The sequence below is a fragment of the Scyliorhinus canicula genome, chromosome 11 (assembly GCF_902713615.1).
Source record: "Scyliorhinus canicula chromosome 11, sScyCan1.1, whole genome shotgun sequence".
In the NCBI taxonomy this organism is placed as follows: domain Eukaryota; kingdom Metazoa; phylum Chordata; class Chondrichthyes; order Carcharhiniformes; family Scyliorhinidae; genus Scyliorhinus; species Scyliorhinus canicula.
Window position 1 is genome coordinate 116,642,553 of NC_052156.1, and position 23,021 is coordinate 116,665,573.

The 23,021-nt window shown below is 44.3% G+C and overlaps 1 protein-coding gene across 10 annotated transcripts in view; it reads right to left on the bottom strand.

Moving 5' to 3' along the window:
• The window catches only part of LOC119973313 (non-muscle caldesmon-like), a 254,592-nt gene that overhangs the window by 21,871 nt on the left and 209,700 nt on the right, over nucleotides 1-23,021 (bottom strand). For 7 of the 10 annotated variants that reach the window (XR_005462272.1, XR_005462273.1, XM_038811175.1 and 4 more), the window contains 6 exons: nucleotides 18,908-19,178; nucleotides 16,171-16,311; nucleotides 9,702-9,745; nucleotides 9,529-9,610; nucleotides 5,372-5,515; nucleotides 3,252-3,347 (listed from right to left, as the gene is read on the bottom strand). Coding sequence is in view for 8 of the 10 variants with exons in the window: in XM_038811175.1 (XP_038667103.1) it covers nucleotides 3,252-3,347; nucleotides 5,372-5,515; nucleotides 9,529-9,610; nucleotides 9,702-9,745; nucleotides 16,171-16,311; nucleotides 18,908-19,178 (778 nt within the window). In the remaining 2 variants the exon portion in view is untranslated. The remainder of the gene's footprint in view (nucleotides 1-3,251; nucleotides 3,348-5,371; nucleotides 5,516-9,528; nucleotides 9,611-9,701; nucleotides 9,746-16,170; nucleotides 16,312-18,907; nucleotides 19,179-23,021) is intronic. The other 3 variants (XM_038811174.1, XM_038811173.1, XM_038811171.1) reach the window with 2 other exon arrangements.

A 23,021-nucleotide genomic window follows, 5' to 3' on the forward strand; every position in this document is an offset into this window, starting at 1 on the left:
TGTTTTCCTCCATCTCTGGCCTGTGGTCTATTCCTTACTTCTCTAAATGTTATCATTGTTCTTCTGCATGTACCTGCATTTGATAAATTTTGCAGTATAACATCATGATTGAGACTGGTGATAATTTTTCAATTGAAGTGGGAAGTTAAACCATGTAATTTTGGCTTTTAAATTGCCATGTTGAGAAAACCCTTGATTGTTACATTATTTACATTCTAAAACTGATATTCTTTCAACTGAGAACTAATAATGGAGACTCAGTTATGAATATATCATGTGTATGCATCAAAGCATAGCAGAGAGAAATGTCTAATACTAACACAGTACATAATGATCACTGTTCAATTGGGAGAAAAATAAAATATTTTGTTTTGCACACTTCTGGATACCTTTGACATAGTCCCATTGAACTGCAGTATGCACAAAGGAACATAGTATGAATCTAATGTTATGGTTTCAAATATGAATCTAATGTTATGGTTTCAACAAGCATTGGTATGGATAAGGTTGTAATTTAATCACAGAAATGCTTGATAATATTCACAGTCTTGCCACTACATGGTTGCTAATTTAACTATTGCCCACTCCCCCCCCCCCCCCCCCCAAAACCATTTTAGTCAGAACTTGCCATTGTCCTAGGGTCTCACCTGTTAAATAGAGACAGCCTATTATGGTAGGAGTTCATGAAAAGCTTCAAACCAGCATAAGGTAAATATCATGACTGGGCTCTCCCACCCCAGAGCTTTGCATGGCAGGAGTGTATGCAAGGAAACGGCTGTCAAGGTCAGCAATACTGAATCACAGTCCTTGCAGTTTTGAGTTCTTAAGTTAGATTTTCAATGGATGGGAATTCTTGAGGATTGAGAGTTGAGTACATGTGCTTTATCCTACCATGCCTAGCTTCCTATTGGGAAAAAAAAGAGCAGGCCACTTAGCCCCTCAAACCTGATCTGCCAATCAATTAGATTGTGGTTGATTTGCATCGTAATACCATTTTGCTCAGTGTGCCCAATTCATAGTCGACAATACTTTCCATCCACTAAGTAGCTGATTTGTGTACTCAGAATCGTGTGGGCTGCAATTCAGTCCACTGATCCTAGTACCCATTTCCCAGCATTTTATGAAACTCTGCATGAGCACCTTCATTGACTGAGTTCATTCCTGTTATTAAATACATCCGTCCGTTTACAGCGGTCTTTTAATAAGGTTCACACTTTTGCAGCAGTCTGGTTAAAGCTCAATATGTCATTTTGAAGGAAGTTCTTTACGCAGAGAGCGGTGAGAATAGTGGAGCACACTGCCAAATGGAGTAGTTGAAGCAGGTGGGACTGGCACATTTAAAGGGAGCGAACATGAGGTTGAAAAGAGCAGGGTGATATGGGACTATGTGGGAAGATGTAATTCTTGTGGGAAGAGGTTTGTGTAGGGTATAAACACTGGAGAGTTGAGTGACAAGCCTCGGTGCTGTGGAGTCGATTTGAATGTAATTGAGCTGCTCCAGAAACTGACCTTGTTGAAGCGCCACAGAATTCACGGGCCCTGATCTCAGTTGTTAACTACTTAAATATTTGATAAAAAAGACCTATTATGTCAGCCTCCACAGGCTTGCGTTAACAAGGCTTGACTGTAAACTACTTAAAGTACAGTATTCTATACCATAATTGTATTGATTTCTATCTTTCAGGAACACATAGGCAGATCAAAGCATTGCTGGTTCTTTCAGTGTTTGAGATGGGGGAGTTTAAGAATAAAATACTTAATAGCCTTTGATATTCATTACAAAAATTGTTCTCTTTCATACTTTTTATGCATAACCATCAGACTTTTTGATTTAGGAACAACTATTCATCAATTAGTTAACTAGCAACTTTTTTTAAAAAAAGTATATTCTTGTGGGCTGCTCTATCTATACCAGTCATTTGGTTGATGTTTTATCTCAGTCTGAAGTCATTCACTTTCTTTTCTACAAACACTAACAAATATGTATACTATGTGTAAATCATGGATGTGGCAAAGTTGTAAAGCAAAGAACATTGCTATTACACTTCAGTTTTGGATTATTCCAACTCCTCCCCCAATTAAGTAAAATTTTCTTCACTTTCTCTGAACTGCTGGTGCTCGTTCCCGGACCATGTTTGTAACACCGTCAATGAGAATGATACAAGGCGTGTTAAAGATAAAGGGCGGGATTCTCCGGCCACACCCGACCGGTGACCAGAAATTCACGCCTAATGTCAATGGACCTTTACGTGTCAATCTTGCGTAGGGCGGGGCAGAAGAATCCAGCCCAAGGTTTTACAAACACCATTTTTTTAATGAAGTTAAGAGAAAACCATAAACAACACATGCCACATCAAGTTTTGTTACGTATCACAGGTTAGTGTTCGCACTAAAAGGTCAGGTGGGCTTCGGGCTTGGTTGCATTAATGTAGTACTTTGGAATTTGGCCATATATCTTTCGATCTTCTGATCGAAACAAAGCTGAAAATATGAAAACGGAACTTTCAGAAAGGACCAAGTTAATTTTCATTCCTGAAGTGTGGTGTCAATCATCGAGGAAAACACAGGAATGTCTTGTCTACCTGTTCAATTATGCCCACGCAACACAGACACTGTTATTGCATAAATATCATGCCGTTGAATTGGGAGGTTCTGTTCCAAATCCGTCTAAGTGTTTTGGAAAAATGTACATCGGTGGTGAGTTTCAGCAAATTATGTTCCATGCTATAGAAAGTCACTTTTATTTTATTATTCCTTAATCTAAAATGGACAGACAGAAAAGGAAATCAAGCACAAAAAAATTAGGATGTGTGTGTCATTTTTGCAATTTCAGTGAAACCAAGGCAGCTTATTAGGTACCAATGTTGTGAGTTACAAATATTCTCCTCTTTGCTTTTACCATGGTGTAGCCACTTCTTCAGGCAATGAAGGTTGAATAATGTAACCATGCACAATTGCAAACATGTTGCCAATGTTTGTTCATCTCCAGCAGACAAGACTTACCTGGATTCATACTCAGGTGATGTGGCCTGGGATCCACATCCCCCCATTCAGCCTTCTCCCCTTACCCAGATAGATTGGCTGAGACGGGGAATAATTCTCCCTCTGGGACAAGCCCAGTTCATTTAGAGGACACGATTTAAGAGTTGGGTATCCTGGTTCAAAGTGGAACGGGCTGGTATCCTAGCTGCCAGGTTGCCCTGAGGTGAGAAGTTTTTTTTGTAAAGCAGTGAATAGTTGGGGCAACTTACTGAGGGTTTAGACGCAGGCGATTTGTTTGTTTCAGGAGTTTTGGTGAGCCATTGATTGATGCGACCGGCAACGCCAACTTTCAGACCCGCTACCTCCTACAAGGACAGCCATAAACAGAATCGTGTGAAGCTTTTGTGTGATCGCATGCAAGTTTCAATAGAGATTTCAAAGCTTGTCACCACAACATTTAGCTCACAGTGGAAGAATGACTTAGTTCTTTTCCTGAAATATTCTCTGCCCATTCTGAATTAGGTCAGGCTAAGGCCATAACTTTGATCTGACAAATTTATTTTTCAAATACACCAATTTACCACAAATGAGCATCGCCCACTGCTATCAAATATTTCTTGTTCTGAGTAAGAAAGACTGCAGAAAAAATCCAAGATTACAACAAATGAGTAAAATGCTTTAATATTTTAATTGGAATTGTTTTATACTCAAAAGTATGATATGTCTGTTCCTTTGAAGCACTCCCAGAATATAATGAGTGCAGGAGTTTAGTCCTTAATATTGCTATCACAATAGATACTTCTAAATTACACAAAGTAATTCTGAACTAGAGGCTAGGCACTCCTGACAATGCATCTTGAAAGTGTCTCATATTTTACACCCAGGATTTTCTGAGCCTATCGCACATGATTCTGGCAGTGGCACCCACTAAGTAGATTTTCAATTATCAGTTCACTGCTATTAGTTTCAGGTACCCTGCTCACGGTGGACCTTACGTACCAATGGTAACATGTGCGAGCTCGGATCAGAAGGCTGTCTGCAGTTTGAACCATATCAGGGCAATAGAACTTTCACAGCGCTCAGGATTCTATTGACTGGTTTGATACTGGGACATTGTATTGGTGATGTGTTCAGTGTTGGGCACCTGAAGATCCTGACAGAAGGGAAGGGCTGGAGAATTCCACCCACACTGTCTGAATGGGTGGTGGAGACAGATTTAATAGTAGTTTTCAAAAAGGAATGGATGAATACTAGAAATAAAAATAATGCAGGGCTCTGAGGGGAAAAGGCACTGGGGGATGATTAATTAGACATTTTCCACCTCCTGTGGGTTGTATTATTCTGTGACCCATTTTGGTTTTTTCTCTTTACTTTCTCCGATGTTTATTTTTTGAAAGGGCAAGTTCCTCTCGCTGTTTACATTCCTTATTACTACCAGGAGTGAACCTTCAAACTTGGACGTTCTGCTATCTGGGAACAATTTAGCTTTCCCTCCCAAACTCGGTTTACTCCTGCTGAACCCTGCTGGAGTAAAATTTCTGTGCGATTCGCTTCATCACCTGCTGCAGTTTATCTGCCCTGCCAAATTTTTCTGATGAGAACTTCCACGGGAGTTTAAAAATACATCAAGGCACGGTTATCAAGGTGCTTACTAAGTGTGCAAGTACCAGCTCTGCTACCAAAATAATGTTTTAAATATTGCAATCAATAAATTAGGGATAAACCCTGGGGATTTCAGGCAACATTGAGCTAATGCAATTCTTAATTTTTAAGCTATGGTGGAGACAGCTTTTGAACTCTCCCCATTTCACAGGATTGGGCAAATCCTTTCTCGTTAATCTGTGAGAGAAACAACATATACAATCCCCAATCTATCGAATAGACCGGTTTAATGTAGAATGATGCTGTGACATTAAGCAGGTTTACAACTTTTATCTCTTTAACCCACAGATGTTGGTAATATAAAAAAATATTTTCAGTCTTTATGTAGATGTATGACATTGCTCAGTCTGTACCAGTGTGTGAGCAATACTGCCAATAATGAAGACATGATGAAGACTGCAGAATCATATCTTCAAATTACTGCAGCTGAAATTTTATTCAACAACCAATCAAATTTCTTGAACAGACAAATTGAAGAAACTCTTAGAAACACAAGCATGCTCTCCACAGGTACAGGACTGACAGCATCAAAAGCTATCCATGGGATAAAGTGTTAGAAACACAAGACTCACATGATATCAAGAACAAAGTGCAGTAAATCTGTGAGCAATTTCATGCTAGTGTGAGCACAGTGATGAGACAAGGTTTATATCACGCTGTTATCCTACCTACATTCTACTTCCGTATGATCTGATTTGGGCAGGAAGATCCCAAAGTGATACCTTACCTTGTTCGGTGTTCCCTTATTAGTTGGGGAAGCAGAACTATAGACATCACCAGTTTCCCACATGCTTTTTATGTTCCGCACTCCTTCCGCTGTCAGTGGGAGATCTGAAGCTGATGATTTGCCTCCTTTCGCAGCTTTGGCACCCTAAGTGTAAACAATAGTGATCTGAATCCTCTATTAAAAGAGTTGAGTAAGTAAATGTACAAGTAGTAACGTCAAGGTAGATTGCATTGGTTATAACACCGTGGACGACAGCTTCAGAATTGACAGAAGTATTCAATACTGTGTATAGGGATTCCCCTGCAATTCATCGGAAAGTCTTTGGTAACAGTTTAGGGATAATGTCCAAAGGAGGTTAATACACAAATGTGCACAAAGCTTCACTTGTGATAATGCCAGAGATTAAGCAATAAACTGTAGCCTAATCTCAGGTTTTAGATAATGTGGATGAGCCACTAATTCTGAAATTTTCATCAGTTAAACTACAAATGAAACCCCTGGATTTTATTGCGTTAATAGTCGAAAGACTAAAGCCTCGGTATTCATTGCCATTGGTACAGTCAGTAAATTATTTTGAAAATCATTATCCAAGATTCAATTACTGCGATTATTTGACGAGAAAATCAATGGAGAGCTTTTGGATCACCATTTCCTGTCATTTGACGCTATTTAGGAAGATTGAGATTTAGGATTTTCTTGGTATCGCAGTTTTAACAATTCTGAGAGTGCGGGGACAAGAGGGGGACACAGACAGCAAGCACGCTCCCAGGAGTCGTCCATAGCCATCCTGATTTGAAACGTTAGCTCTATACTCTCTCCACAGATGCTGTCAGACCTGCTGAGATTTTCCAGCATCTTATGGTTTTGTTCCAGGAAAGTGGGCTGGCCACCTCCGATTTAACCTGGACCATAATCTCCCATTTGTCTGCTGTCCCCGCACCCCGGACCAGCTAAGGGTAGATTCCACCTCTCCTCCCACTCTCTGACGGAGTTTGAGGATTCAAACCCTCCATGCTCCCCTTAAACAGCAACATCTGATCTAACCTTCAGCTGCAGCCCCCTTTTGGATTGCTGCCTGCCCAACTTTCTGGTTTCCCAACAGAAACGTCGCCTACATACCCAGTTCTACCCGTTTCAAGATTCAGCCCACTGTGCCTAAACTCAGTGAGATAGAGATTACACAACGAGTGTCAGGGAAGTTGCAGAATAGTTTACAATCACGTTTGCTTTACTTGTAGAATTGGCAGAGGCACCCAGCAGAGACAACCTGCGAGACTGTGTGAGGGAACAGAGAGAATTGGAAAGTGAATAAAAGTACAGAAACAACAGACAGAATTAGTCAGTGAGGCAGGTAAGAGAGGATTAAAATAGCACCAACAGGGCACTTACTCAAAACAGAGATAATGACAAAGGACCAAAACAGAGAATCATGACAGAAAAAGATTAGCTAAGTGACCGACGCTGTCTTAGAAGAACATAGCATGGCAGTCAGCACAGCGTTATGCATTAAAATTCTAACAGAGTAAGGGCACTGGGTAAGAGTTTCTGCAGCAACAACAAAACCGGTATTTTTGTAGCACCTTTAATGTAGTGAAATATTTCAAGGTGCTTCACTTTATTATAATGGAGCGAAGCACCTTTGGGCTCCTATAAATTTAACAGCAAGCTATACAGTGAGATATTGGTCGAGATTTTCCACCTCCCCTAAGGCATGTTTTCTGACGGCAGAGACGGCTCGGCCATCAGCGGGATCTTCCGGCCCCTTCAAGTCTGTGCTATTTTGTGTGGCTCCCCCGTTCTGCCATCGAGGAACCCACCAAGGAGGGGGTCACCTTCGGTGGGACCAGATGATTCCCCCCCCCCGGGGAAAAGGTCTAGAAAATCCCACCCATGGGAATAGATAATCAAAATCTTGGTCAAAGGGTTGGTGTTAAGGAGTGTCTCAAGGGTGAAGGGAATTTCAAAATGTACAGTCTTGGCAGCTGAAGGGGTGGGCGCGATCTAGCAGCCTCGTTGTGCCTGACCCGGGACACAGCGAGGTCAGTAAATCTCGCAAGAGACCTCTCACAAGATTTACTGGCCTCGTCACGCTTCGCGAGATAAAATGAGATCTTGCGTAATCTGGATCCTGCCCATTGAGGTAGGGATCTGGATTTGCATATACAAGTGAGTAATTAATTTAACTTGAATATGTCTACCCAGGCCCAAGATCAGATGGTCTTGCCTCGTAGACCACAGGCGGGCGGCGTTTAGCACTGCTATCCACAAACATAGACCAGGCATACTGGCACCTGGGGGGGAGGGGGGTGTCGCCCAGGTGATTGGCAGCCTCTGGGTGGTCAGGTTCTGGGCAGGGTGGTACCTGGCACCCCCGATGCCACCCAGATGCCATGGCACTGCTCCTGGGCACCCTGGCAGTGCCAGGGTGCCATTCTATCAATGTCAGGGTACAGAGGTGGTATTGCCGGGCTGGCAGGGGCACTGCTAGGATGTCAGGCTGGCAGTTCTAAGGTGTCCAGGCGGTATCTTGCCAGTGCTGGGGATTGGGCCTGGGGGTGCCCTGCCCTTGTTAGGGGGGGGTGCAGTGGGCTCGATGACTCTCTAATTGGTTAGTTGGGGAGCGGGTCTGGAGGCTGCGGTGGGGAGTGAAGAGATCGGTGCGCCATTTTGAGCAGTGCACGAAGTGAGCTTAAGTGCGGCCTCGGCAGGCCATTCCTTGACAAGACCCACAAACAAAACAGAGGCCCGTTTAATAGCCGGGCCGTTCTCAGCGCTACCTGCACTGGGAAACACCCGTGCCTTCCATTGGACTCTGTTTAATTTCTGTTAAAAAGCGCCCATGGTCTCCAATGGTGGAATGATGCAAATCACAGATGGGGGGCTGGATTCGCCGAGCATCCGCGGCAAAATCGCGATCGGCACGGGGGGGGGGGGGGGGGGGGGGGGGGTGTGGCGGCGAACGGACGTTTCCGCCGAAATCCGGTCTGACGCTGCTCCCGCGATTCTCCAGCCCCCGAACTACGCAACGCGGATAGGGGGCCATTGACAGAGCCCCACCCTGCGATTCTCCGAGGAAAACTGGCCGCGTTCCTGACGACGTGGTTCTACCCACCTATCGGCCGTCGCGAACGGCTGGTGGCGGCTGTGGACTCTGGTGGGGGGAATCTATCACTGGGGGGGTGGCTTCATGGACGGCCGGGGGGGCGATCAGGCATCACAGACCTGCGGGCACGTGCGATCTCGGGAGGGGGGGCCTACATTCCCGGTGCCGCTCTGTGGGTTGAGTCCGCCGTGTCGCACAGCCGTGACTACTGACAGAAGTTCAGGGCCCCGTATCCGCAGCCAGCGCTGCGAGAAGCACTCCGGGACCCTGCAGGTAGGGAGAATCACTCAGGACTTTCTTCAGGAAAGTCCAGAGTGATTCGAGACATAACCCCATTATTGGAGAATCCTGCCTGAGGATTTGGATAAGCTCGTGTTTAAAGGAGGGTGGCAAGGTGGAAGCGGCACGGTGAGCATTGGAATAGGTGAGCCTAGAGGTGACAAAAGAATGGATCAGTGTCTCAGGCAGGGCAGAGACATGTGATGTTACGCAGGTGCAAATATTAAAATGACAGGATAAGGGATTATGCATTAACATTCTAAGAATGCAACATTTCAGACAATGGAGTGAATTCTCTGCCGTTGGGATTCTCCATTCTGCTGGCAGCGCACCTCCGCCCGTGGGTTTTCCAGCAGCACGGGGTGCCTACAATGGGAAATCCCATTGGTCAGCAACGGGAACGGAGAATCCCGCGGCCAACGCTGGCATGCTGCTGAGAAACACGCGTCTTGGGAGGTGGAGAATTCGCTCCAATATTGATTGATAAACAAAGAAACTGATCTGCTAGATCGAGTTGCATTTGTATAATTAAATTAATTAAATAATTAAAATAATTCGGATTACTTACCAATGATTGAATGTCTGACACTAAATCAAGCGTTCTACTTTGTAGAGTTCAAAGTAAACTTTGAAACTTTATAGTCTTAAATAAAATTGAGAAATTCCCCTGGATATTTAATTTTTTCAGGCAGAATTTAGATTCCCAGAACTAGTCTACTGTAACTGGTTGAGAAAAATTGCAAATATCACTTGGATAGTTGCTCTGTAGCCTCACCTCAATTGCACTGGTATACTGCTCCAATTTACTGTCAATCTTGGAGACACCCAATACTGGGCGTGAAGTCTTGGTTGTAGTGCTGCGAATACAAATGAGTTTACAATATTAATAGTCTTGATTGACAAGTGAGTACATTCAAATGATGAAAAGGTGTTGCATGAAGGTTTTACCTCTTCTTTGCTGATCTATTCAAAAAGTCTGCCCTTTCTCCAATCTGAAAATCCAATATGGAAAGAGAGATTCGTATTAGCTCAGGCGATGACAAAGCTAAGCGGAGAATATTGGACATTATTAACTCACAAAAGTCACTGCATAAATCGGTAACAAGCTCACACACCTGATCAGAGTCTGCGGGAAAACAAACTTTAAGGAATTCCATGCCTAATCTTTCTGTATCCGGCACCGAATGAAAATGTCCTGACAGTTTCCTAATAACACTGCAAGCAACCTCCTTCCATTTTAATTTACCAAAAATAGAAATGGAAACTCTATTAGAACAGTACAGCACAGAACAGGCCCTTCGGCCCTCGATGTTGTGCTGAGCAATGATCACCCTACTCAAACCCACGTATCCACCCTATACCCGTAACCCAACAACCCCCCCTTAACCTTACTTTTTAGGACACTACGGGCAATTTAGCATGGCCAATCCACCTAACCCGCACATCTTTGGACTGTGGGAGGAAACCGGAGCACCCAGAGGAAACCCACGCACACACGGGGAGGACGTGCAGACTCCACACAGACAGTGACCCAGCCGGGAATCGAACCTGGGACCCTGAAGCTGTGAAGCATTTATGCTAACCACCATGCTACCGTGCTGCCCCACTCTGGGTTGCAATTCTCTGGATGGGACAATCAGGAGAAAACCAATGCTTCAGAAGCCAGTTTTCCCAGGATTAAAGTATTTGATGAAGGGGATAATGTTGCAATCTCCTGTTCATTTCCAACTCTGATCAAATGCCTTTTAAATGCCTTGAATTATTAGGCCCGGGCTGGAATTCTTCGGCCATTGGGATTCTCTTTTCCTGCCGGCAGCACACCACCGCCCGTGGGTTTCCCGGCGGCATGAGCTGGTTTCAAGGGGAAAAAAGTGAAACCCGTCACCAGTGAACAGCGGCCGCAAGAAACTTGGGGCTGGGAGAACTGGAGAATCCCATCCCTGAAATAAGCTTCAGAGGAGTGAGTTAGCTACTGATGCCAAGCTGAAAGGGGAAAATGTCAAAAACATACTTACTGGAGGACAGTTTAATGCTAAAGATTTTAGGTGAAGTTCTGTACCATCAGTATTATCCCACCAAGGGAATCTCTATCTTTTTTCAAACTTTCCTTCAAGGAGTAATCCTGATCACAATTGAAAGTCCATACACAAAGTAACACTTGCTATTCTGCTGTGTATGGTGTTCATATATGGATTATGTTTTCTCTGGTTTAATATGAATTCTTAGGAACGGTTCAGAGAAATATTAAAATGTTACGCTTTGGGCGGGATTCTCCGCTCCCCAAAGCTTTTTTGCGGCGGTGCACCGTTCACGGGCGGCAGATTTCTCTACTCCCGCCGCTTGACCATGGAATTTCACATGGAACCCACCCCACATTAGCAAGGAACCCGCATGCGGGGGTGCGCTGCCGGCGTGAAAAGGGAATCCCAACGACCGAAGAATTCCGGCCTTTGTTTAGCATCATCATTGAATTGAGACTTATTTCAGGAATTCTATCATGACCTCTCTTGGTTGGCGCTGCAGAAAGCTGTTCAGACTCATGTGCTATTTCCAATTGTAATACAATTAGATGGTCTGAGGAGCCATCTTTTAGAACCTGCACCCCAAAGTCCAGTAAACCTCATCGTCATCAAGTTGTTTCTTTATAACATTTCTGTTTTTTTGGCAGTCAGTTCTTTTTAGGGCAAAAACAGAAAATACTGGACAATCTCAGCAGGTCTGACAGCATCTGTGGAGAAGGGAGCTAAAGTTTTGAGTCTGGATGACTCTTTGTCAAAGCTGAAGAGAACTGGAAATAGGGTCAGATTTATACTGTTGTGTGTGTGTGTTAATAAGGATGCTGATAGTGGCACATAAAGAGATTAGAATGTGTTTTTTTGGGGGCACATTTACCAATTCAAAGCTCCCAGTGGCAACTGGAGTTTGCAAATACAGATCTTAAGAGTCAAAGTTTTAACAGCATGGGAAGAAGAAACTGTTGGGCCCACTGTGTCCACGCTGGCCATCAAGCACCTACTTACTCCAATCCAATTTTCCAGCACTTGGCTTGTAGCCTTATATGCTGTGGCATTTCAAGTGCTCATCTTACCGCAATGTTTTAACCCAGTCTCCTACCTACACTCACTTTCAATGCATATCACAGTTGGTGAATTTACTGTTATTGCCACAATTCAAGTTGCACATCAGATTTAGGTATATTGTTAAAGCTGTTATTTTATTGAATGCCTGCAGATGGTGCCTATGTGCTTAAAACCGGTTCTGCTCTCAGTAGTGCCACCAAAAGGCACTTAAGTGCTATGCACAATTTTGTAATGTGTGCATTTGTATTATACAGTCCTCACTAATTCTAACTACTTTGCTACATTCAAGACAAGGCCACACAATGGGGCCCGAGCAAAAAACTGTGGAAACATAAAGGAATGCCTTTGTTCACATCACTTGACCCTTCAAAATGGTTCTCTTCCTCGACTGAAGAATGCATCCATATTAAAGCATTCTGGAAATCTTATTGTTCACGTTGCTGGTGCTCATGGCAGACTTAAAAGCATTTTTATTGATGCAGAATATTCCATTTGCTGACAGATATAAACCCCCTGTGGTAGCTTTATTATTCCTAGACTTTTGAGTGCAGACTGCTTTGGAGCTTACACTGTTCACAAACAACCCCTTGACCGAGTGAAAATAATGACTGTAACTTTGGGTGAGGGTAGCTGGAAGCTGTATGGTATGAAAAAATTTAGACATTTTTTTTTTAGTCAAATTATAACAGACTAGAAAGACAAGACTTTGCTTCAGCCACTTCATTAACCTTTTCACAACATCAGGGACCCGAATTCAATTCCGGTTTGTGTGGAGTTTGTACGTTCTCCCCATGGCTGCGTGGGTTTCCTCCGGGTGCCCCTTACAGTCCAAAGATGTGCAGGTTAGGAGGATTGGCCACGGTCAACGTGCGGGGTTACAGGGATAGGTTAGGGGAGTGGGCTGCGGTGGAGTGCTCTTTCGGAGAGGGGTCAGTCCAGACTCGATGGGCTGAATGGCCTCCTTCTGCACTGTAAGGATTCCATGGAATCATATTTCAATTTCTTGAAATGATAACCAGATATAATGAAAAATGGTCCATCAAGATTGAATCAGTATCAAATATGTCGAGCCATTATGAAGTACTGTGATACTATTTCTGTCTTTAGGATTTGATGGGGGATGTTCGGTCAACTTATCAGAAAACCGCTGACACAAATTAAGAAGAAAAATTGGTTCCTTTTTCAATAGAATTTGGATAATGGGGAAAGGGGCTGGTTTAGCACAGAGCTAAATCGCTGGCTTTTAAAGCAGACCAAGGCAGGCCAGCAGCACGGTTCAATTCCCGTACCAGCCTCTCTGAAAAGGTGCCGGAATGTGGCGACTTCATTTGAAGCCTACTTGTGACAATAAGCAATTTGCATTAATTTCATTTTTCAGATGACAGAACTATTCAAGGGCGAGACAAGATTAATGGAAGCAGACGATAAATTGGTATTAATTTGTGTCTGAATCTCGCTCTCTGTCTGCGTAACTATAACGTGTGCTTTTGTGCATGACTGCATCTAACAGCCACTTTCAAATTGTGAATCTCCCATTTTCTGACCAATTATGAAGGTCAGGTCCTCCGGGAAGCTGTTATGCTTTACCCCACAAAATTTGAATTTAAAAGTAAATGTCAAAGTAGGCCCTAACATTAGAATGTTCCTCTCAATTGAATAGCGGAACGTGTTTTTCATTGGGTATGAATTCTGATATAGTTGCGAAAGGGTTAATGATGGCAGACTCCCAGCATGCACTCAACACAAAGAACCTGTTCAGCAAAACAATCAATTCATGAAGCAGTCTGTCTTTTAGATTGTTACATCAAATCATCGGTGCACAGTATTCAAATTCTAAAAGGAACAGAAGACAGGACACAGCAACTCTGCAAAATTAAAATGGGATCCTTAAAGGATTACTGTATATCAAATGGGCAGACACATACGGTAAACAGGATGCAGATATACCGGCAGATCTGAAACAGATTCCAGAAAGATCGAGATATGTAAATGAAGGATGTTAAACGTTGGGGTGTCTTAGTCATCGAACTCCGGAAAGCATTGCTCAGTCAGAGGTAATCAGCCTGTTGTGTTCATACAGTTGCTGACTCTTCAACTGGGGCCAAAAACATTTATTCCAAATCACTGCAGTTCCCCCAAATCTTTCCACATTTTTCTTTCCCTCATACCCGATAAACCATATCAGAATGGTTCCTTGCAATACAGTTGCAAAGTTGGCTTTCTAATCTCTGTAGTAATTAGTAGTAAAGTGCCCCATGCTCCAATAACTCTTGTGTGTGAAAGATATTTCATGTGATTTGCCGCTTCATTCTTCTGCTAATAATTCTCAGTCTCTGACGCCTGAGTGCAGACAAGCAGAAATAAGGAATTTTGATTCTTCCTCAACTTTCTTTGTTTCAGTGCAAATGCTCAGTCTTTCTATAAAACTATAAACCTAATCTTTGGTGAATTCTAGTGAACCATTGCTGTGTCCTTTTTATTACTTTAGTATCCTATTCTATTAACTGTAGTGATATTTCCTACTTTGTAAGTATAATGATATTGTGACAAGCTGAATGGATGAGAATATAGGTTTTTGGGTTACAGGCAAGATTGTGAAAAACAAACAATTGAACTAGAAATTGTACTATTAAGATAATCATACTTTGTTAATGACAATTAAAACAAGTGTGTCCTATTGCTACTGCTGCTCACTATGTGTTAAATATAGTAAGACGTCAGACACCACCAGGTTGGACTTTAACCTGGTGTTGTAAGACTTCTTACTGTGCCCACCCCAGTCCAACGCCGGCATCTCCACATCATGGTTAAATATGGTGGATAATAACTTAAAATGTCGAGCCTTGCCTAAAGATTTAAATCTTCCCATTATAACATCAAACTTATTTTCCTTAACTTTTGTTTGAACTACATTTGAATTGGACTCTGGAGATGTCCAAGGTTATTTTAAAATCTGTGTGATTTGCAAAAGAGAAGAATTAGCATTTCCACAATTCCTCTCCATATCACGAGGACATCCCAGAGTGCTTCATATCCAATGAATTGTTGTGAAATGCAGTTATTGTGTTAATGCCCACAAATGCTAAAGTGAGATGAATGACTGGTTCGGCAGCACCCTTCCAAACCCACGACCACTACCATCTAGGAACACAAGGTACATGGGAACGCCACCACCTGGAAGTTCCCCGCCAAGTCACTCACCATCCTGACTTGGAAATATACCACCATTCCTTCACTGTCGCTGGGTCAACGTCCTGGCGCTCCCTCCCTAACAGCACTGTGGGTGTACCTACACCACATGGACTGCAGTGGTTCAGGAAGGCAGCTCACCGCCACATTCTCAAGGGCAATTAGGGATGGATAGGCTTAGCCAGCGACACCTACATCCCGGATTTTGAAATAAATCTATTTTTTGGCAGTTTTAGTTGAGGAAGGAATTTGGCCAATATACTGGAAGAACAGCCTGCTCTTTCCCAGTACTTAGGGATCTTTTACAAGCCAGAAAGGCAGTGGTTCAGCCTCCCACCTCAAGCAATGCTGCACAGAGATGTCAGCCCAGATTATGTGCCTTTATGAGCGAGCTGATTCAGGAGCAAGAATGCGACAAACTGAGCCCGGCTTACATTACCATTTATAATATTCTGTCATTTTTATGAATCAATAGGAGACACCATGCAAATCAAAATGGTTCATGGAAACAGTTCAGCCCAGATTGCGAGTGCAGAAAGCACGTGTCACCCTCGCCTCAGAAGGTTGTAGGTTCAAGTCCCAGTTGAGAGATTTGAGCACAAAATGTAGGCTGGGACTTCAGTGCAGGACTGAGTGAGTGCTACACATTGCCGAGAAGCTAAACGGGGGTCCTGTCTGACCATTTAGTGAGGTACCAGTGGGGTGTGGTCTGATGGCTTTTGGAACTGGAAACCATGAAGGAGGAGTCAACAACCTCTAGAGAAAGCATAAGGGACAAAATTGCCTGGGGTAATTTGTGTAAAAGAGATAACACACTAAAACTTCATCTCAAGCTCAGCTGGCCAGTAGGTGGCAATGTATTTTTCTTCTTAAAACCTGAGGGACAACTTTGTAAGACTGTGCTCAGGGCACGGAATCTTAATAGGCTCCAGTGTCAGAGACAGGACGTTAACACAATGGGTCGGGTGCATTGGGCACGAGTGAAACCCTCCTCTCTGATAGTAGAGCCTCGGAACATGACCTCTACGGTGTTTCCTCTACACAATCTCCAATAATTAAATTTTAATTAATATTTTTAAATTCATATATCTTTTTGTTCCCTGCCCCAGTAAGGAGGGTGAACATACTATTGTTCGCCAAGTGCATACTTTTAAAGAGGAGCCACGGGGGCTCACACATTTGAAGGGCTCTTTATCATTGGTTGTTTCAATGTCTTCTGGTTTCTGCCGTTTCTCCGCTGCCTCTGCTCTTCGTCTCTCGATATCTTCCTTTAGCTTCCTCTTCTCCTCCTTAAAAACAAGATCAAATATTGAACTTGCAGCCAAAGGACTTCCAGGCACTTCATACAAAGTGAGTACTAATTGGCTTTTACTGTTTCTCATTCCCAGCAAAACCATTAAGGTTTGATGGTTGCTGCATTGAAGGTATCTGATCAGGTATATAGATCTCAATTCAACTGCTTCTAATGTACTCTTCTATAAGTCTGTAAAAATAACCTGGGATGTTTAACTTATAGTGTGATAAAGTTGCACTAAATGCATTAGGGACAGTAACCATAGAATCGCTACATTGAAGAGAGGCCATTCAGCCCATCAAATCCACACCGACCTTCCAAAAGATCCTCCCACACAGGCCCACTCCCCACCCTTTCCCCACCCCAACATTTGGGCACAAAGGGGCAATTTAGCATGGCCAATCCACCTAACCTGAACATATATTTGGACTGTGGGAGGAAACTGGAGCACTCGGGAAACCCACACAGACACAGGGAGAACGTGCGCTCTACAGAGACAAGTCACCCAAGGTTGGAATTAAACCTGGGTCCCTGGTACTGTGCCACCGTGCTGCCCCATCTGTGGAGTGAACAAACAAGTTGATCTTTCAGGCTGGGGCTTTCTTCAGAACAGCTCCATGCAGAGTTTAATTGGTGTTTGGTCAGGGAGTTTTGCAGATTGGAAAACAATTGCCAGTTTCAGACTTTAGCTCAGGAACACAGACTATTTAAAATGTTTATGCTACCTTGTGTATCATACATTTGTGTTACCATGTACATAAATAAATGTGGCATTACTCATAGTAAATTAGATGATTTGTTGTTTTGTGAGGACATTATACCATGTAAAACACAAGAGTTGGTTTTTGCTCTGTTGAGCTTTTTTGGCACAATTTACCCCAAATCAGTGTAAAAGATCACCGACATTTGAGTGCAAATTAGTTTCTGCAAAGTTTTGCAACAATTTAAAAGCACTGCATTGCAAGAGGAAGAGAGGCAGCAGCAGCAGGACTCAGTAAAGCAACAACACTGAAATGTAGAGCAGGTGGAGGGAGACAACAGGAGTTTTGTACAAATGTGGCAAGGGTGTGGAAATGCCAGCTGCAATACTGGGACTTGGGGGAAGAGTTGGAGCAAAATCACGATCCACGTTGGCGATTCACGGGCTCAGTTAGGAAGGTCCCCATCCTCATGCACAAATCCAAGTTTCCCAACACTTTTAAAGATAAATGGCAATAATCTCCTCCAAGTATTTCCAATCTTTTGTCAATAAAGACCCCAGAAGAAACGGACCAGGACTGGCCAAAGGTATCTTCCAGTCCTGCCGACAGCAAGTCCCCACCGTGGGATCTCCATTGGTTTGGGGGGGGGAGAAGAAGGGGGAGGTGGGGTGCATACATGCGAAACCCCATTTGACAGCGGTGGGACCGGAAGATCCTGGTGGCGGCCAATGGCAGGCTGCCTCCGCTCCTGCGAAACGCGCCACTGGGGTGCGGGGACAAATCCTGCCCATGCAGTTTCTTCCATTTATGCAGACTTTCTTCTGATCTACTGTCCACATTAGAACAGGGGTTTGGGGTTGGAGGTGAAATCACCCTGAAGTTTTTTCTATGCAGTTTGAGCTACCAGGGAAATATGTCCTGGTGCAGACTGCACGATTCAAAGTGCAATATTATGGTCTTGTGTGCAAAAGGCCAATGCAGTGCAGACCCATAATCAAACAGCAAACTTCAAACCACTCACTGAACCAGAAGGGGAGTGCTTGTGTTTAGTGCCTCGTCCTTTCATTAAACAGAATTTACAGCATAGGAATAAGGCGTTATGAGGCTTCCATTTCACCGTTTGGCAAGAGGAATGCAGTTTTAATGTTGTTTATGGGTTAATCACAGAATTTCAAGCTGTGTGAATTTTCACCTCCTTTCACGTTTGACCTAATTTCCTGAAACAGCGAGAAATCGTTTTGTTAAAGTGGAGTCAACAGCATTGGATGTGAGAAGAGGTGCAATGGGATGCCAAAGAGGAAGGGTAAAGTGGACAGTTTGAGGTGAGGAGCAAGCAACCACTGTGAGCAGAGAGTTTGAATGCGACATGAGAGTAGAGCTAGAATGGTCTAATGCCCTTCCAATAATGTTCCCTCTAATTTTTGTTTATACTGGGTGAACTACAAACTCCTCTGTGAGCTACTGTTTTGACGTGGCAGCTTACCTTTTAAGAGTCGGTAAAATTTCATGAAGTTTTGAGTGGCTTCTTTACTTCACTGGGTGGTACATTCCAGATCACTGCAGCAGATTGTTATCTGCTCACTGGTCCCATTCTCTCACAGTTTTCACTGGTCCCAACACAAGTTACCTCCAACAGATAACATTAAACTTCTACTCAAACATGTCCCAGTTCATCTCTCCCCTGGTGCTTTTATAGCAGGGTCGGATGGTCAAATCTGCATCACCACACCCCCACCACACAAGCTTGCTGCTGTGAGCGACCTATTTATTTCAATGCATGGTACATTCCAGATAGCTGCACAGCCATGCATATGTGCACCTTCGAGGCATCACTGCCTCCCACCATACCTCATGCCACCTGGTCAGCACATCCCTGAATTTGATGCTTACCTCGTCCTTTGCTTTTCTTTCCGCCTCATCCTGTTGCCGCTTTTGCTCTTCCTCTTCTCGTACCTTCCTGCGCCCTTCTCGCTTCTTCTTCAGCTCCTCCAGCTCCACTACAGCCACTTGCTGTTTCTGTTTCATCTTTTCAAACTCTTCGCTCTCTTTCTCGTCCTGGCGGCGTTTCAGCTCTTCCAACTTCCGCTCTGCCTCAAGTTTGGCAGCCGCTTCCTCTGCCTCTTGGGTCGACTTGGACTCTGAACGGCTGCACTCCCCCCACCAAAGGGAAAAAAACAGAATGTTATGAGGCTACACTTTGGTCTTGAACTCTGCCCTTTTGAGTAGCCCTTCTTAATGAAGCCATTTTAATTAATATACGCCATCCTTGATGCAATCTGGGAGCTTTCAAAATGACTGAAACACGGAGCCCATCTTGCATTCATTCACAGTTCCTCCATTTTTGGTAATTCAGTTTGACATTGCCAAAACAGTAACATTTAAGACAGAGGACATCATAAGGTATACTGCTTCCATCTCAGTGCACTTGTATTAAGTCAAGGAGAAAGCAATTTGTGTTTAGTCAGGGTTAGTCTAGTTAAGATTTTCAATATATTCAAACACCATAAGATGCAGGAGCAGAAGTAGGCCATTCAGCCCCTCGAGTCTGCTGCACTATTCAATGAGATCGTGACTTCTTTTTAAAATTTAGAGTATCCAATTTATTTTTTTTCCAGTTAAGGGGCAATTTAGGGTAGCCAATTCACCTACACTGCACATCTTTTTGAATTGTGTGGGTGAGACCCACGCAGACATGGGGAGAATGTGCATATTCCACATGGACAGTGCTCCAGTGCCGGGATTGAACCCGGGTCACCAACGCTGCGAGGCAGCAGTGCTAACCACTGCGCCACTGTCCTGCCTAATGAGATTGTGACTGACCTGCTGTGAAAAATCTTCAATCCCACTTTCCCACCTTATACGGATAGCTTTTTTGATTCCCTTACTGTCTACCTCAGCCTTGAATATGCGTAATGACGTAGCCTCTACAGCCCTCTGCTGTAAGGAATTCCACAGATTCACTATCCTCTGAAGAAATTCCTCCTCATCTCTGTCTTAAATGAGGGACCCTTTATTCTGAGATTATGCCCTCTGGTCCTAGTCTTTCCCATAAGGGGAAACAACCTCTCAGCATTTATCTTGTCAAGTCCTCTGAGAATCCTATATATCTCAATAAGGTCACCTCTCATTCTTCTAAACTCCAATGAGTACAGGCCCAACCTACTCAACCTCTCCTCATAAGAAAATCCCTCCATATCCAGGATCAACCTAGTAAACCTTCTCTGGACTGCCTCCAATGCCAGTATATCTTTCCTCAAATAAAAGGACCAAAACTGTTCACGCTGCTAAGCGGTACATGGCATGGTGGGTGGTGAACAGAGGGAGTGCAGGCTTATTCTGGATGTCCTTCTTCCTCCATAACGCTCTTATAATTAATTTTAGTTTAAAAAATCTAAATCTCAATTATCATGTCTTGGACCAGCCATTTAGATTTCTGCCCCAAAAGAAATGGTGATTTATTTATGAAAAAATAATTTACTTTGCTAAATTTCTTGACTCATATATTCAACAAGGCTGGCAAATCGACATGAAATTGTGAATTTTGTTGATAGTTAAATATAAATTTCAGCATTCCTGTTGGAAAACCAGTTCCAAAGGAGAAATGGAAACCACAATGTTGTCTTCCAAGCTCTGATCCATGCTCCATTCAAGTTCAGCAATGCTCGTTGAAGAATGTGGCCTCTGTGTTTAACCAAATCATTCTGTGTATACTGTACTGCCTTTAGCATGACTCAGCCAAAAACATAGGCCAGAGAATACTGACAGAGGGATTCTCTGGTCCTGCCCACAGCGCACCCATGCCTGCGGGTTTCCCAGCAACATGGGGTGGCTTCAACTGGAAAGTCCACTGACAGCAGCGAGAGTAGAGAATCCTGCCGCTACCCACGAACCGTGCACCGCCTCCCACTGCCGAGAAACACGTGGCTGGGAGGCCGGAGAATCCCATCCATAATGAAGTGCTTTTAACATTTCGTAATAAGAAAATGTGGCAGTTTGCTAATAGCAAGGTCCCGAGTTGAGATAAAAGTACAGATAGCCAGTTTCAAAGATGTTGGTTCAGAGTAAAGGCCAGGACATAGGGAGGTCATCAGTGCTCTTCTGCGGAACGTGCTACTGGATTTTGTTTACATCTGTCTGCAAGGCAGTTGGCACACTATCTGAAAGACAACAGCCGGGATTCTCCAGTTCCGCAGCCAGGTTCTGATGCCGGCGTGAAAAGAGGCGCCAACCACTCCGGCGTCAACGGTCCCCGATATTGAGGAATGCTTCCCTTCTTAGGGGGCTAGGTCGGCGCCGGAATGGTCCCCGCAGCTCCAGCCGGCGCGGAACAGCCGGCGTGAGTTCGCGCATGCGCGCTGCGTGATTCCGGGCATGTGCAGAACGGCTGGCGTGATTCTGTGCATGCGCATGGGTTCCTGTCTCCCCGCCGGCCCCCGGGCAATATGGCAGAGCCCTACAGGGGCCCGCCGCAGAAGAACATAACCAGCCCACTCGCTGATCGGTAGGCCCCGATCGTGGGCGAGGCCACCGTGGACACCCCCCCCCCCCCCCCCCCCCCCCCCCCCCCCGAGTCGGATCACCCCACCCCTCTCCAGGATGGCCCCGCAGACACACATTCCAGGTCCAGCCAAACTTGGGGCCCGAGGAATCGGCGGGGGGGGGGGGCACTTTCAATGGCCCCCGACTGGTGCGGCGGCGATCCCACGGGCGCCCGAGCATCGGTGCTGGAGAATAGGTAAGCCGGCGTCGGGGCAGCGGGGCGACTTTCGCGTCCCCCGGGGATTCTCCGGGGTCGGAGAATCCTGGCCAGCACCTCTAATAGTGAAGTTCTCCCACAATACCATACTGATGTGCAGGGCTCTTGAGCAGGACCTGAGCCCACAATCTCGCCATTCACCTGAGGAAGGAGCTGCGCTCCGAAAGCTCGTGTTTGAATCAAACCTGTTGGACTTTAACCTGGTGTTGTAAGACTTCTTACTGTGCTCACCCCAGTCCAACGCCGGCATCTCCACATCAAGTGTATGTTTGGTATGTTTACAACAAAAAAGGACATAAAATGGCAGCAAGATTTTTGAAGATTTGACAACAAAATACTTTAGCTCTTAAATTGCAACAGAAGCAAAGAGCTGGCGAGAAAGTGAAATAACCATCAAGATTCACCATTGTAAGGATTCTGCTGTTTTACAGGGATTTGACACACTCTATACCTTTATTCTGGGATCATGCCTCACTCCAGCTAGCAGACATCAGGTCCCAATAGGATTGTTATATCTGGGAGAGTTTAATTAGTAAAAGTCTAACTGCTGCATAGTTTAAGCAGTGACAGAAATTGAACAGCAGACTGCAGGCAGTCTCACTTCAAGTAGAACTCATAGACAGGACAGCGTCCATTGCTGGGGAAACAAATACTGTAGACTAGGCTGGGAAGACCTTGTTCAGGAACAGCTCCCAGTAGCCAGAAGACTATAAAAAGATTTTTTCACTAATGGCAACTCCACTGCGGTAGTCACATACACTCTACCCAGGCTTTTAACCCTTAACCCTTACTGCACCAAATAAGATATATCTGAAATTCCTACATTCGTCACAACATCAGCAGAGATAGTCAACAGAACAATCAAGCTCATGATATCATCTACCCCAATGAAGCATTCCAAAAAGACCTCTTGGTCCAACCCAAAGGTTGTGCCATGAAAACTCCTACAAGTGCAAAGCCAGACTAGTGGGTAGACAGCCTCCAGGCTATGTGGAATTTGTCCACCATTGGCACAAAAGCCAATACAGGCTAGCCTGTAGTAAACAATACATTTGATGCCAGCAGAAGGCGCCAATGCAGAAAGCAAAGGCCAACGCAAGTTATTTGACATTATGAGAAGTCACAACCTGAAGCCAGACACATTGCAGCAATCCATTCAACCAGGAGCGCAGCGTATCAGAGTGAAGACAAGGTCCATATAATGTCCAGCCAAGCTGAGGAAGAGGATGACCCGATCATCGAAGTGTG